The 14280-nt window shown below is 52.2% G+C and overlaps 1 protein-coding gene across 1 annotated transcript in view; it reads left to right on the forward strand.

Moving 5' to 3' along the window:
• The first annotated feature begins 7690 nt into the window (after positions 1 to 7690).
• SH2D4B (SH2 domain containing 4B) overlaps positions 7691 to 14280 on the forward strand; it is an 84853-nt gene continuing 78263 nt past the window's right edge. Inside the window, exon 1 of the mRNA XM_027530951.1 lies at positions 7691 to 8924. Coding sequence (XP_027386752.1) covers positions 8727 to 8924 — 198 coding nt within the window. The 5' untranslated portion in view covers positions 7691 to 8726. The remainder of the gene's footprint in view (positions 8925 to 14280) is intronic.

Genomic DNA, 14280 nt, shown 5'->3' on the forward strand with positions numbered 1-14280 from the left:
TTTACCCTAAGTCCCACAGCTTGGGGAAGTGAGGATTGGGGCTGGAATCCCCCTTTGTAGGGAACTGAGAACCCAGCCTGTGGGGGGTTGTTTGCCTAGCTCACAGCCTCTGCTCAGCCTTCTCACTGCTCTGAAAAGCAGCCTGGAGGTAGCAGGCGCCTCTTCAAGCTGAATAGTATGTGGGATCCCACAGGGACAGATGTGGTTTGTGGGCAGATGGTGGCGGGGAGCAGGAGGCACACGTACTCTTGTCCATACCCACCAGGGGTGACCACTGGGGAGGTGAGACACCACTGCATGGCCCCAGAAGGACTGTTTGGCTCAGAACAAGACCCCAGAGGGTGGAGGTGGAGGATGGAAGGGCAGGAACCTGTTAGGGCTCACTAAGACTTAGGTTTAGGTCCTGGATCATTAGCAGCTGTCGACTTTGACAACAAAATTGGCCTTGGAATAATAAAACTGTCTGCCTCATAATCTTATTCTGAAAATTAAAGAAGTTAGGAGAAGAAAGGCCTTAGCACAGTGCCTGTGGCTTCATGGTGGGCATGCAGGAAGTATTGGCAGTGATCTCGGCTCGCTCTTCCAGGCCCGGATGGGAGCCCAGGGCTCCCTGGAGTTCTCAGGTGCTTATAGGGTGAGGGCACTGCTGCTCCTCTCCACTGGGCGGGATGGCCTAGGGGCCTGGTGGGGCCAGGCCTGTGGTTTGGAGGTGACTCTGCAGCTGAGAGGGGCAGCAGGCAGGCCTGGCTGATGCATGGTCTTTAGTAGGTGCCAGGGGACCTGGGGAGGTCTGTGTGGGCGGCTGCCCATAGCACAAGCCTGTTTGCCATCTGCGGTCTCAGAGTCGCCTCCTGCCCTTTGAGTTAATAAGAATCAGTCCTGGGCTGACACAGTCAATCTGTTATACTTGTGCTGAGTGGCCTGGTTCCAGGGGGATTCGGATGGAGTCAAGCGTTTTCCAATTAGCAGGACCAGGGCTCCTGGAGAGGTTTAGGGAGGGGGAATGCAGATAAGCGTAGGCTGTCTGTCTGTGATGGAGAGGGGGCAGCCCGCTCAATACTCCCTCCACCTGAAGACCCAGAGCTCCCTGCTGTACGAGCGGTGTGCAGCCCAAAGGACTCGGCATCCGGTGAGCCGAGGACCATCTCTGGAAACCACCTTTTTTTTTGCTGTGTCACTGGTTTCCTGGGGAGGTGATGAAAGGGGGGCTGGGCAGCAGGAAGGGGGGATGGCTGCCGTCAAAGAGAGAGCGGAGCCGAGGAGGGACCTCCAGTGGGAAATGGGCCATCAGAAACGGCCCTTAGAGAGGGTCTGGCCGAGGTCCTTAGTGTCATGTCCAGTTCACCCCTGCGGCATCCTTGGCAAGACAAATGCAGGACTAGCCAAGTAACATACGGGTCATGATGACCTTAACGGAGAGGAGGTGAAGCAGAAGGGGACTGTGATAACAGGGAGGAGGGTGGGGTACTCTCAGAGAGGCATGGGGCATGGGGACAGGACCAGACTTCACACTGCCCCGTGTTTTCTCTCCATCAGTGTCTCCGCCTCTTGGAACGCTGGCCCGTTCCCAGACTCCTCGAGTGCTGCAGCCACAAGTTCGAACTGTAGTAGAAAATCAGCTGATTTCTCCTTGTTTTGCGTATCGGTCCCAGGCTCAGGAAACACACCTGTGGAGAACTCAGGACTTTTCCTGTAAACCAGAAGGAGTCTGGGGACATAGAATTAGCTCCCAACACCCACCAGCCCCACCTAGTATGTTGATTCACCAAGTTAGTGAGGAACTCAGTCCCATATTAAGGAGCAGGAAACAACTCCCACTGCCACCTACTGTGAGCCTGGCCATGTGGCTCTGACATAACTTACCGCACCCACTGAATGCTGATCAAAGCCTTGTGCAGAGACCTGATTACTTAAGCTCTGAGCCACTGGAAGGTCAGGTCTGGCTGCCTGCAACCCTGGGCTCTGAAGCTAGAATCACAAATGTGTGTGTCTGTGCTTTTTATTTAACATCAGCATTGGTGTCCTCAACCTGTACTCCACCATGTACTCTGACCCCAGCAATTCCATGGTGGGGAAAGCCCCAAGCCCTCCTCATGAACTCTGTTAATACCTGGCACTCGGGCCCACAGGCCTCCCACTGCTATGTCCCTTAATGGTTCCTTTTTGTCCCTCCTCTGTCCTGGCAGAATTAAAGTTCACTTTTTTTCCTCTTTTAAATAAATCTCACAGCAAGCGTTTTGTGAGTTAAATCATTCTGATGAAGATCTGGGGCAGAGTGGTCCACCTTCTCAGGTGTGCAGCCGTCCCTTTGCTTCTTCCCCTGCCTCCTCTGGGCTCAGAGATCCTGGTTTTCAGTCCTGGAGCAACTCAGCTCACCACAGCTTGGCCTCCCAAATGTGCATATATAAACCTGGCATGGTTTCCAGAAGTTCATGGGCCGTTCCTTTTTTTTTTTTTTGGATTTACTTATTTATTTTTGTGCGTGCTGGATTTGAGTTGCGTGCAGGCGCTTCCTCTAGTTGTGGAGAGCAGAAGCTGCTCTCTAGCTGTGGTGCTCGGCTTTCTCACTGCGGTGCCTTCTCTTGTTGCAGGGAACAGGCTCTAGGCACGTCCGCTTCAGTAGTTATGGCTCATGTGCTTAGCTGCCCTGCGGCATGTGGGATCCTAGTTTCTGGACCAGGGATCAAACCCATGTCCCCTGCATGGGCAGATGAAGTTTTAACAGCTGGAGCACTAGGGAAGACCCTGGGCCTTTCCTTTTATTAGGACCTGTTTACTCTCTTTAGAAGGCACTAGGGTTTAAAATACTCTTTTTCCTGATACATTAGACTGGGAGCATCCTACACATGCTTTTCCCCACTAGTAATATATCACGATTACATTTATGCCAACAGATATGCTCAATGTCAGTTCTAATATCTGTATAGTATTTCATTCTATAGACTCACCATGATTTATTAATCTAAGCCCCTTTTATTGAATCCATCTGTTATTTTGAAATTTCCCACGATTATGACTAATGATGCAGTAGTTATTCTTTTGTATGTCACAGAACCCCTAAGGTCATGACCACTGAGGGCGATTCTGGTACAATCACAGGTAACAGGCAAGGATCTAGCTAATTATCCCAGCTCTGATTATTGAATAAATATCCATCCTCTCCCTCACCCCGTTATTAAGTGTCAATTGGATCACATTCTAAATAATGACATATGTATTTGGATCTGAGTATGGGCTTTCTCCGGTTTCCCTGGTGGCTCAGTGGTAAAGAATCCACCTGCAATGCAGGAGACAGTGGTTTGATCCCTGGGTTGGGAGGATCCCCTGGAGAAGGAAATGGCAACCCAGTCTGGTATTCCTGCCTGGAAAACCCCATGGACAGAAGAACCTGGCGGGCTGCAGTTCATGGGGTTGCAAAAGAGTCAGACACAGCTTAGTGATTAAACAACGGCAACTGGGCTTTCTTATTTCGATCTATCTGGTTTTTTGTGAGTGTGTCAGAACTGAAATGTTTGTTTTAGAAGTCTGAATACTGGCAGTATAGAGTTCAACATTCCACTGTATTTTCTAGACTGTTCTCATCTGTTCATTCATTTGGCTAACTTGGGAAACACTTTATCAAAGTGTCTTGCCCACATACCAGTTAAATTTCAGGTTTGGCTTGAAATTCTAGAAATGGATGAATTATTTGAGATTGTATTAGTTATGCTTCGCTGCATGACACATTACCCCAAAGTTCAGCAGCTTGAAATAGCACTTATACATCTTACATCCTGTCTGAGGGTCAGGAAACTAGGACCAGCTTGGCTGGGGGATGCTAGCTCAGGATCTCTCGTCAGGTGGCAGTGAAACTGTTGGCTGGGGCTGCAGTCTTATCTGACCAGATCCTCTGCCACTCACGTAACTGTTGGCAGGAGACTTCAGTTCCTTGACATGTAGGTTTTGTAACATGGTGTCCCCAGAGTGAATGCTGAGAGAGAGAGAAGAAAAGAGAGAGAGGAAGGGAGAGAACCCGAGGAGGAAGCAGAAAAATCTTTTATAACCTAATCTCAGAAGTGACAGATGATCACTTCTGGTGCATGCTATTATTGATCACACAGATGACCCTAGTATGTGTGAGAGAGACCACCCAAAGTCACAGATACCAGGTGTCCGGGATCATCGAGAACCATCTTGAAGGCTAATTAATACAGAGGTGGAGTGAACATGTTACGGTACTGCACCTTTTCAATTGTGAATGCAGTGTGTCCCTGCTGCTGCTGCTGCTGCTAAGCCGCTTCAGTCGTGTCCGACTCTGTGCGACCCCATAGACAGCAGCCCACCAGGCTCCTCTGCCCATGGGATTTTCCAGGCAAGAGTACTGGAGTGGGGTGCCATTATACCGACTTAAATCCTCAGTGTGCTCTCAGCGAGGATATTCACTTTTTTTCACATAGGTCCACACAATGTTTGTTAAATTTATTCGCAGTGTTTCATATCTGGTTCCTATTGTGAACTGGATGTCTTTTAAGTGGCTGTTGCACTCATACAGGGACACTATTGATTTTTATGGCCATGATTTTTCAGGGGAGCTTAACAGGTAACAAAGCAGAAATTCCTCTAGACTGTCACTGAGCCTTTGGATCACAAAACAGAGACCAGATAAGATCTTAAATGTGCTCTTGGGACCAGTTTCCCCAAGTGACTGCGTGCCAGGGAGGTGGGAGGAGAATGTAAGGAAGGCCTTCCCGCAGTCCGTCTTTACGTGGGGCTCGGGGCAGCAGCAGCAGCAGGGCTGCCTGAAGTCAAGATGATGAGGTTCTCTGACCATGACTTGACCCTGCCTTTAAGGGAGCCCTGTGGTCAGGGCCTGGGGGGATAGCCAGGGCAAGTGGCCAGTCCACCTAATGCCCCAGAGACTTAGCCCATCTGCCCGCGACTTCCAGGTATGAATCTCCAATAGCATCTCCTCAGAGCCCTGTTCTGCAGCGTTTACACAGCCTCTGGTCGATTCCCACATGAATGTTCCATCATCCATTCTCATTTCTAGCAGCTACAGTGTTTATCCAGCACCTGCTGCACACCCAGCAGAGCTCTCAGCACCAGGGATCAGCAAAGCACCTGCCCTTGTGATGCTTGTTACAAGTAGGGAGAGAGAGACAACACCAAACCAACTGTAAAATAGTCTTTTACAGAGTAAGTGATACAGGAATAAATAGAGCAGAATAAGGGAGGCTTCCCCGGTGGCTGAGCAGTAAAGTTTCCATCTGCAATGCAGGAGATGCAGTAGACACTGGTTCAATCTCTGGGTTGGGAAGATCTCCTGGAGGAGGAAGTGGCAACCCACTCCAGTATTGTTAACTGGAAAATCTCATGGACAGAGGAGCCTGGTAGGCCACAGTCCATGGGGTCACAAAGAGTCGGACACGACTGAGCATACACGCAACCAAGGAAGGATTGGGAATATAGAGGGGCTAAAAATTTGAGCAAAGACTTGAAGGGGCTGAAGGAGCTAGCTGAGACCTGGGCAGAGGGAACAGCCAGTATAAGGGAGGGAGTGTGTATTTGTGGAAAGGTGAGAATGGGAGTGGTGGTTTACAGGGACTTTGCGGAGGTGGGAGGGGTGGCTGGGAGGAGGCAGATTCTGTAAGCCTTGGACTCTGAGTGAAACAGGAGCCACTGCAGGGTTTCAAGTAGAGGAATGACGTGATCTACACTTTAAAATGACTTTAGATGTAAGCAGATGCCTGATAGGAAACTCTGGGATAAGGAAATGCCCTCTCTTGTGCCCTTGGTCCCCACGGGCCATGCTGCTACAGTCCTCATCACCTCCCTCAGAGACTTTGGCCAGAGTCCGCTGACTTCTCCCAACCTCCTGCTCTTCTGTCTCAGAGAAATGTCTCCAAGTCCTTATGCAGCTTAGGAACCTCTGGTGACAGGAAGGATTATCCCTGCCAAGGTTCTAGCCTTCCTGCTAGGAAGGTCTGGCTTTGTCTGCATGTCCCTCTTTGGGGGTGGGTGCCAGTGTGGGCAAGACTGTGCATGTCCTGTCCCGTGTCCAGAGGCCAGTTTTCTTGGGGGCACATTTCAGCACTTCTCAAATATATTTATTTCACTCACAGGAATTATATATCTTACTCACTATATAAAACAATACAGGACGGACTAAAGTGGGCTTCCTCCCCCTTCCAACAAGAAAGCAAGGAACCATGTGTGTCTTCTTTCATATTCTTCCTTCGTTTATACGAAAACAATCAAACATAGAATTTTACAAATGGATTGCACCATGCACAATACTCTGTCACCTTTCCATTTTTCTGCGCTGGACATTTTCCTCGGCCAAAGCAGACATATAGACTCCATTCTTTGTGACAAGTGTCAGTGTTCCTCATTAGGCCACTCCCCACCCCACTGAGGGACATTCGGGTGGTTTCCAGTTACTTTCGTAAGAACATTGCCTGCGTGCACCCTGCCCCCAGAGGGAACTGCGTTAGCATGCAAAGTTAAACACATCACATCAGCCGATGAAAAATGAAAACAAAATAAAACCAGTTGGAAGGCGGTAAAAGGCCATGTGTAAATACCCCTGGGACTCCTCACCTGGTTCGTTTCCAGTCGCTGGGCGCTATCTCGGCAGGAACTGCCACAGGCTCCTTTGCTCTGCGCTGCCGCCGCCTTGGCGTCCGGGCTCTGGACCGCCGTCGTGTACCGGCGCAGCGCGCCAGCGGCGGGAAGGGGTCCACCTGCGCACAGATCCCGGGGCGTCCGGCGCGCTTGGCCGGTGCTAGCTGCTGGCTCTCCCTCTGGCTCTCCCACGGGCAGGCGCGCCCACTCCGATTGGCCGTCAGGGGGCGCTCCAGGCCGAGTCTAGCGGCCTCCCTCGCCCTGGGACCGCGACCGGCGGGCGGAAGCCAGGCGGGAGGTGGAGCGGGGAGCGGGGCCAGGCAACACCCACCCGCGCCGGCCCTAGCACGTCCTTCCGGAAACCCGATCCAGCCCGCGCCCCGGCCGCGCTCCACGCTCGGCCTCCTGCCCCACTGACCTGGGATAGCCAGGGAGCTCTTTGCCCGCTGGAACACAAAACGGGGCGCTAGCGTCGTCCTTCCCATTTGGCTACCACCCACCCTCTCTCAAACATATCACTCCCACAAGGATGACACTATCACCGCCCTGGCCAGAGGACCAGACCTCTTGCCGATGGCAACCGGCCCGTCCCAGCAGCCCTGTATTGTGCACGCTCTCTGCCCTCCCTGAATGGGGAGGAGAGAGAAGAGGGTGGCTGGCATCCAGAACTACAGCGCTGCATGGCAGGAGCCTGTGTGTGGGGCCTCCATAGTCTGGGTCCTACTGGGACAGGCCAGCCAGACCTGGGGGTGGGGCAGCCTGGCCCTCCATACTTCCTGTGACCCCCTGGGCATAATGAGCACCCACTCACACCTGGGTTCCATCACTCTGGGGTGCCTGATCCACCTTTAGTCCTCTTGGGGAGGGAAGAGGATGTGAAGGTTACCATCCGTCCCAGGCCATAGTGCCAAACTCTGTTTTCTCCTGCTCAGGCTACAAACCATCAAAATATTCATAGTATCTAGTGGATGTCAAATTTGAAAATTAGATGAAGTCCCCAGGTGGCAGCCTATGGAGTGGGTAGCCAGAGACAAGTCTCTTACCTTCTCTGAACCTGTTTCCTTGTCTGAACACAGGGGCAGCTGGGAGTAGCTCTGAGTGCTTGTTGGGGTGAACTTCGGATCTGTTGCATGAGCAACACTATCCATCCTCATGGCCAAAGACAGATGAGCTCCCTCCAAGCAGAAAGCAACATCCCCCTCTGTCCAGGGCGCTTCACATTCAGGGCATGGAGAGCACAGAGAAAACACACTTGTATTGTTTGTGATCATGTCCAGATACTTGCAACAACAACAACAAAAGGACCAGCAGTGACCACAATTGACCCCAGACTGAGCCAGCCCATTCCAGGGGAAAGGGAGAGGATATCTGCCTCCTTCATGTCCTTGAATCCTGTGATCAAGCCCCTCCGGTGTCCCTACTGATTCCATTTGGCTTTCTTCCTTAACTGCAAGCCAGAAAGAAGGGCAGATCTCTTTTCCTCCAAGGCAGAGTGTTAGAAGCATTATCTTAGTAGGCCAACGTCCTGGAAAAGAGAAAGACTGGCAATGATGGAGCAACTAAAGGGAAAGACAGCAGCCGAGAAGCTCCTGGCTGGCTCCTCTGGCCTGTTTGATGTTGACTCAAAAGACATGGAATTCATTGGCAAACCTGCCTCCTCCTCCTCCTCTTACCTTTGGAGGAAAGATCGGTTCCTGGTTGGCTGGGGCAGTGTCATTGATACAGCTGGTGTCATCGTTACCTTCCACTAACAGATCACTCGACACCTGCTGGGCCAGGCAGGGCCAGGCCTGGGCATTGCCCGCAGAGCTGGAGGCTTTGACTCTTCCATCATCTGAGAGCCCAGGGGAGGCCACGACCCAGCCTCTTGGGGACCCAACAGAAGGACTAGACTGTTCCAGGCGCCGGATTGCCATTGCAGGTCTTGGCTGCCTCTTTCCTTCTAGCTGCCTGATCCCTGTTGTTGTCCCGAGCAGAGGAGATGAGTTCGTCGTCAGCTGGGAGCTGTGGCAGAGTGACAATGCTGCACGGAGAAGGGGCTCTGGGAGTGGCTGTGGCGTGAGGAGCCCGGGGTGAGGAGTGGCCTGGGGTGTCCTGCTGGCGTGCGCATCCCAGGCGCGGCCATGCTTCAGCAGATCCTGCATGACATGTACATCGACCCCGAGCTCCTCGCTGAGCTCAGCGATGTGCAGAAGCACATCCTCTTCTACAAAATGCGTGAGGAGCAGCTGAGACGCTGGAGGGAGCGTGAGGCTTGGGAGGCCCTGGCCCAGGTCGAGGGCCTCAGGCCCCCCAAGGTCAAGCGAGGTAGGTGGCTGGGAGTAACCAAAGGCCTGAGCCCTGGCCTCCTGGGAGATGGAAAAGTTGATAATATCAGGCTGCATTCTTTAAAATGTGTACTGATGTGATGAGGGTCAGGGGCTTGAAACCCTTGTTCTGTGAGCATCCTATCCCATTAGCCTGGGCGTCTGTCTTTTATGCAGGGCTCCAAGGCTGCACAGAGGACTGCCTGGGGACCCTGATGGCACGGACAGAGGGCAGGGTGCAGCGAAGACACTCCGTTCCTCCCTCCCTCGCGAGTGCAGCTCAGTGGCTCCAGCACGGTGCCCCGTGCCCCTCCTCCCTGTCCTGTGAGAGGATGCTTTGGGTTGTGCTGGAGCCCCACTGGGCCTCTGGACCTGCATTAAGCATGAGCAGCCCCAAAGGTAGTAGCAACTGCAGATGAGAAGCAAGGGTTCCACCCACATTTCAGGTAGTTGCCATGCAGTGATGTGCCAGCCACGGCTATGGACTGGGGCGCCTGTGAGCGAGGGCACATCTGAAGCAGGCAGGCTGCTGAGTTGTGCGGTACTCGAGACCCTGCTGGGGAGGGCACTGTATATGGGTGCTGCACTTTACCATTCACAAAACCCGTTTGTCTTCTCTCTCATTGGCTGCCCACAACAGCCCTCCTCTTAGCCTCTATACTGTGGGCCAGAGTGAGGTGTAGACTTGATCAGTTTGCAAGTTTTCAGTCTAGGATAAGGTTCTGCCTCTCGATAGACATACAGGCCCCTGAGTGACCTGGCTCCCTCTCTTCACTCCAGGCTCACCATTAGCCCCTGCCATGTTCTGCAGGCTGCACCTGCACCCATCTGGCCATCTTGCTGTAGCCTCTCTCTTTACACACATGATTCTTCTCTTGAGGAATGTTCTCCTGCCTTTGTCCTCCTGACAGACTCCTGCCTCTTGCAGTCTCTTGGGGATGCTCTTGGCACAGGAAGTACTTGCTCCTTGGTGACTGCTTGGACCCATCCCTGCCCTAGCACTTGGCACACTGTCAGTGTCTTTGATCCTTTGCTTGCTTGGCTCTCCCAGGGGACTCAAAGCTCCAGGAGTGAGATCATTCTCCATCCTGTCTTCCACCCTTGGGTCTAACACAGAGTTGTCATAGAGTATGAAATCCCCGTTTTGAGCAAGACGTGGTAGGACCCCAGGGAGGCAAAGCTGTGACTTGGCTGCCTGTGGCTCATGCCAAGGCTGGGACTGCACTGGCAGCTTCATCACTGCTGGTGAAAAAGACAGGCCACTTTCCTGCCCGACCCGCCCAGAGCCCTGGGGCCACATGTCATCGATACCGTGACTCTCCTGGGAGGAAGACAGATGCCTAAAACTTTAACTACAAAAATATTTTTACTACGATTTGTCACACGTTGACATCTACATTTTCATGCATAAATTATACATTAAGCTCATTTGGGTTTCTGGTGCAGAAGACTCTTTTCCAGATAGTTAATTTTCTGATTTATAAAGAATGGAGACGAGGAGGAGTGTGTGTATTCCAGGTCAGAATCCCGCTCAGATGTCAGCTCTTTTCTGCAGTCCCCGAGCTGTCTGGGAAGACCTCGGGGAAGCCCTGGGGGCAGGCTCAGCCCCAGAGGCTGAAGAGCTTCTTGGTATGGGTCTGGGTGCACATTGTCTGCTTCTTGTCCTGGAATCTTGATAAAGGGTTGCAACAAACATCCCACCTGTCCGAGACCTTTAATATTTACCATGTGCTTGCCCTCACTGAATGCCCCCATAGTCCTGTGATCCAGTCTCAGATGAGGAAGCCACAGCCCAATCCTCCAAAGTCACCTAGCTGCTAAAAATGGAGTCAGGATGAATATCCTGTGACTTTGACCATGGTCCAGTGACTGATGTTTTTCTATTCATTCACTTCTGAACTCAGTGCTTCAATTCAATGGATGGTCTGTGCGTGTATTCATTTGTTCATTCATTCATACCTTTAGCCAGCATTGCTAAGCTCTGATCTTGGTGAACTGGACAGAGCTTCAGCTCTTGAATCCATGGGTAAACAGATCAGATCCAAGAGAGCATGCCAACTGGAGTGTCAGGAGTGAGGCTTGGGAAAGAAGCAGCCATGGGGTGGCTCAGGGCAGGGTGTGTGGGCACAGGCTCTATCAGCTGGATCTTTTCCTTCCTTTCACAGACACTTCCTTCCCAGCTGGTGCCTCCCTCCCTCCAGTCTGTCCTGAAGGAAGCGCCTGCTGTGCCCTGTTGTACATGCCAGACTCTTGGGATCCCTGAGCACAGCTTAGTTCCCGTCAGCCTGGAATGACCTCAAACCTCCTCCTGCCTGTTGATCTCCCAAGTCCCATTGGTCCCTGGAGAACTCCATCCCACCCTCTCTCTTCTGAGGACACTTCTCAGCTCCTAGCAGGCCTGACCTTGCTGTCCTTAGGACTCAGGCAGGGCATGGTGCATCCTGACCCCGAGAACGTCTCAGCTTTCCAGTTGCACCTGCAGAGGGTAGGGATGAACACTGGTGATATGGATTATTCCGGTTTACAGAAACTCGGTGGTTGTTCTGGTCCTGGGAGGGTCCCCAGAAGTGAGCTGGGCTGAAAGAGGATGGTCATGGCTGGGCGCATCTCACTCCCCTGATCATGCAGGTGTGTCTTTTTGGTTTAGCTTTGTACTTTGCTGAGACGCTTCTGGTGTTCTGCCCTGTTGTAGAAGGTACAGACCCTTAGCCTATGTTGTTTTCCCATTTCCCATCATATTTGCTAGTTTTTCATGTTTCTGGCAAAATTGATGTCTGATGGAAAATTGTGTTGTTTGTTGAGACTCTGGGAAGGCGTGTTACATTACATTCTGCTAGATTTAAGCCACAGCCATCAAGCATGATGGTGACTGCAGCTCCTCACATGTGATGTGGGTTCTTGCAGCCTTCACAACCTCCTGGCCCTTTCTGGGTTTTCTTGGGGCTAGAGCTGTGTGTCACCTGGAACACTGGATTCAGGACACATGTGTTCCTACTGCTGCGGTGACCCAGGAAGCCTCTCCACCTGGTCTTGCTGGTTCTGGCCACGATTGGCAGTCCCTGTCAGTGTTAAATTGGTTTCTCCGTGACCATCTCCTTATCTGTCTGGACATCCTCTTCCTGGGGTCCAGACCTCTTCCCCCACTCTCCTTCCTGCTCTCTCCTTTCATGTGGCTGACATTGGCCACACTGCAAGCCAGACCTGCAGCCTCACGGAAGTGCCTTATTCTCAACCACCCAGCCAGCCTTGTGCCTGCCCCTCAGTCTGGCCTATGGGAGACTGTAGGTCTGGCTGTCCAGCCCCTACTGCTTCCGTTCCCCAAGGGTCAAGAGGCAGCTCCCACCTGTTAGGCCCACCTCTCTCTGTCCTCCCATCCTATGCCACTCCTACAAGCAGCCCTGACCTGGGGCTAGAGGGAGACACCCGATCCAGCATCCCGTCTGAGCTCTCAGCCATTCCCACTGCACATCTGCCCTGGACTTGGTGCCCAGGTGGGCCTGGTCCATGCTCTAATGAAACTTGTGGGACACAGTCTTTCTCCCTGGACATCCACCTTGTCTCTGTTTCCTGGGAACCTTCCAGTAACCATGGCAACCTCACCTGCTGGGCCTAGACCCTCCTAGCCTCAGTGTGTTCCCTTTCCGGGCGTGGGAACCTGTACTAGCCTGCAGACATTCCCAATGCATCCATCTTCTCAGTGGTCCCCCTGTCTCAGGCTCATGCCCTGTGACCTTTCTCTGCAGAGTAGCCAAAGTGCCCTTTCAACACACTAAGCTCAGGGACCTCCGTGCCCCAGTGGCTTCCATCCACTCAAAGGAACACAAATGCTTCTTGAGGGCCTCTACCCATTCTCCAACCCAGTTTCTCCCTCTTTGGAGTCCCTCTGCGCGGAATGCTCTTTTCCCAAATCCTCATGAGCCTGGGTTCTCCCCTCTGTTCATTTCTCAGTTAAATGTTGAGCTCTTCACTGACTCTTTGCCCTTAAGGAGCCCCACCCTTGTCTTTATTATAACATCCAGCCTGACTTCCCTCAAAGCACTTTACCTCATCTGAAAGTATCATTTTTCTTTTTTTGTGTGGTAAAATATACACAACATAACAGAGAAGGCAATGGCACCCCACTCCAGTACTCTTGCCTGGAAAATCCCATGGATAGAGGAGCCTGGTGGGCTGCAGTCCATGGGGTCGCTAAGAGTGGGACTCGACTGAGCGACTTTCCTTTCACTTTTCACTTTCATGCATTGGAGAAGGCAGTGGCAACCCACTCCAGTGTTCTTGCCTGGAGAATCCTAGGGATGGGGAAGCTTGGTGGGCTTCCGTCTATGGGGTCACACAGAGTTGGACACGACTGACGCAACTTAGCAGCAGCAGCAGCATACACAACATAAAGGTTACTATTTTAACCATTTTAAAGTGTGCAGTTCAGTGACGTTTAGAATATTGTGCAACCACCACCCACGTCATGTACATCACCCCAGAAGGAAAGCCCATATCCATTACTCGGTCATTCCCCATCCTTCCCTCCCACAGCCCCTGGCAAGCACTGATCTGCTTTCTGTCCCTGTGAATCTGCCTTGGAGGTTATCGTCTTCTTTTTCCCTCACGTCTGTTTGCTTGTGTACAGTCTGTCTCCTCCATTAGCCTGCATGTGCCGTGTCAGCATGGCTGGGGCTGCGCCGTGTCCATCCTAGCAAGTGAAGAAAACCTGAGGATTGTGGTTGGGGCCAGCTGTGGGCGGGGAGCAGCTGAGACCCTGGTGTGCTTGGTGTGTCAGAGGGGCTTGACTGAGGAGACAGGTATTAAAGGATTTCTCTTTTGAGTAGAAGGCTGTGAGTTGTGGGATTCCCAGGTGACTCAGTGATAAATCTGCCTGCCACGCAGGAGACATGGGCTTGATCCCTGGGTTGGGAAGATCCCCTGGAGAAGGAAATGGCAAACCATTCCAGGATTCTTGCCTAGGAAATCCCATGGACAGAGGAGCCTGGTGGGCTGTAGTCTGCGGGTTCACACAGAGTCGGACATGACTGAGCGACTGAGCACGCATGCGCACATGACTGAGCGACTGAGCACGCACGCGCACGGTGTGAGCTGTGCAGTGTGACCTCTCCCCTAGACGTTGAAAATCTTCAGTAGAAGTCTAACAGTCTCAGTATACTTGTGTTTCGTGATATATATTGTAGAAGCTGAACTATAGTCTGTAATATATGAAAAGTGTTAGTCACTCGGTCGTATCTGACTCTTTGTGACCCCGTGGACGTAGCCCATCAGGCTCCTCTGTTCCTGTAATTCTCCAGGCAAGAATACTGGAGAGGGTAGCCATTCCCTTCCCCAGGGACCTTCCCCACCGAGGGACTGAACCCCAGTCTCCTCC

This window comes from Bos indicus x Bos taurus, chromosome 28, assembly GCF_003369695.1.
Source record: "Bos indicus x Bos taurus breed Angus x Brahman F1 hybrid chromosome 28, Bos_hybrid_MaternalHap_v2.0, whole genome shotgun sequence".
Classification (NCBI taxonomy): domain Eukaryota; kingdom Metazoa; phylum Chordata; class Mammalia; order Artiodactyla; family Bovidae; genus Bos; species Bos indicus x Bos taurus.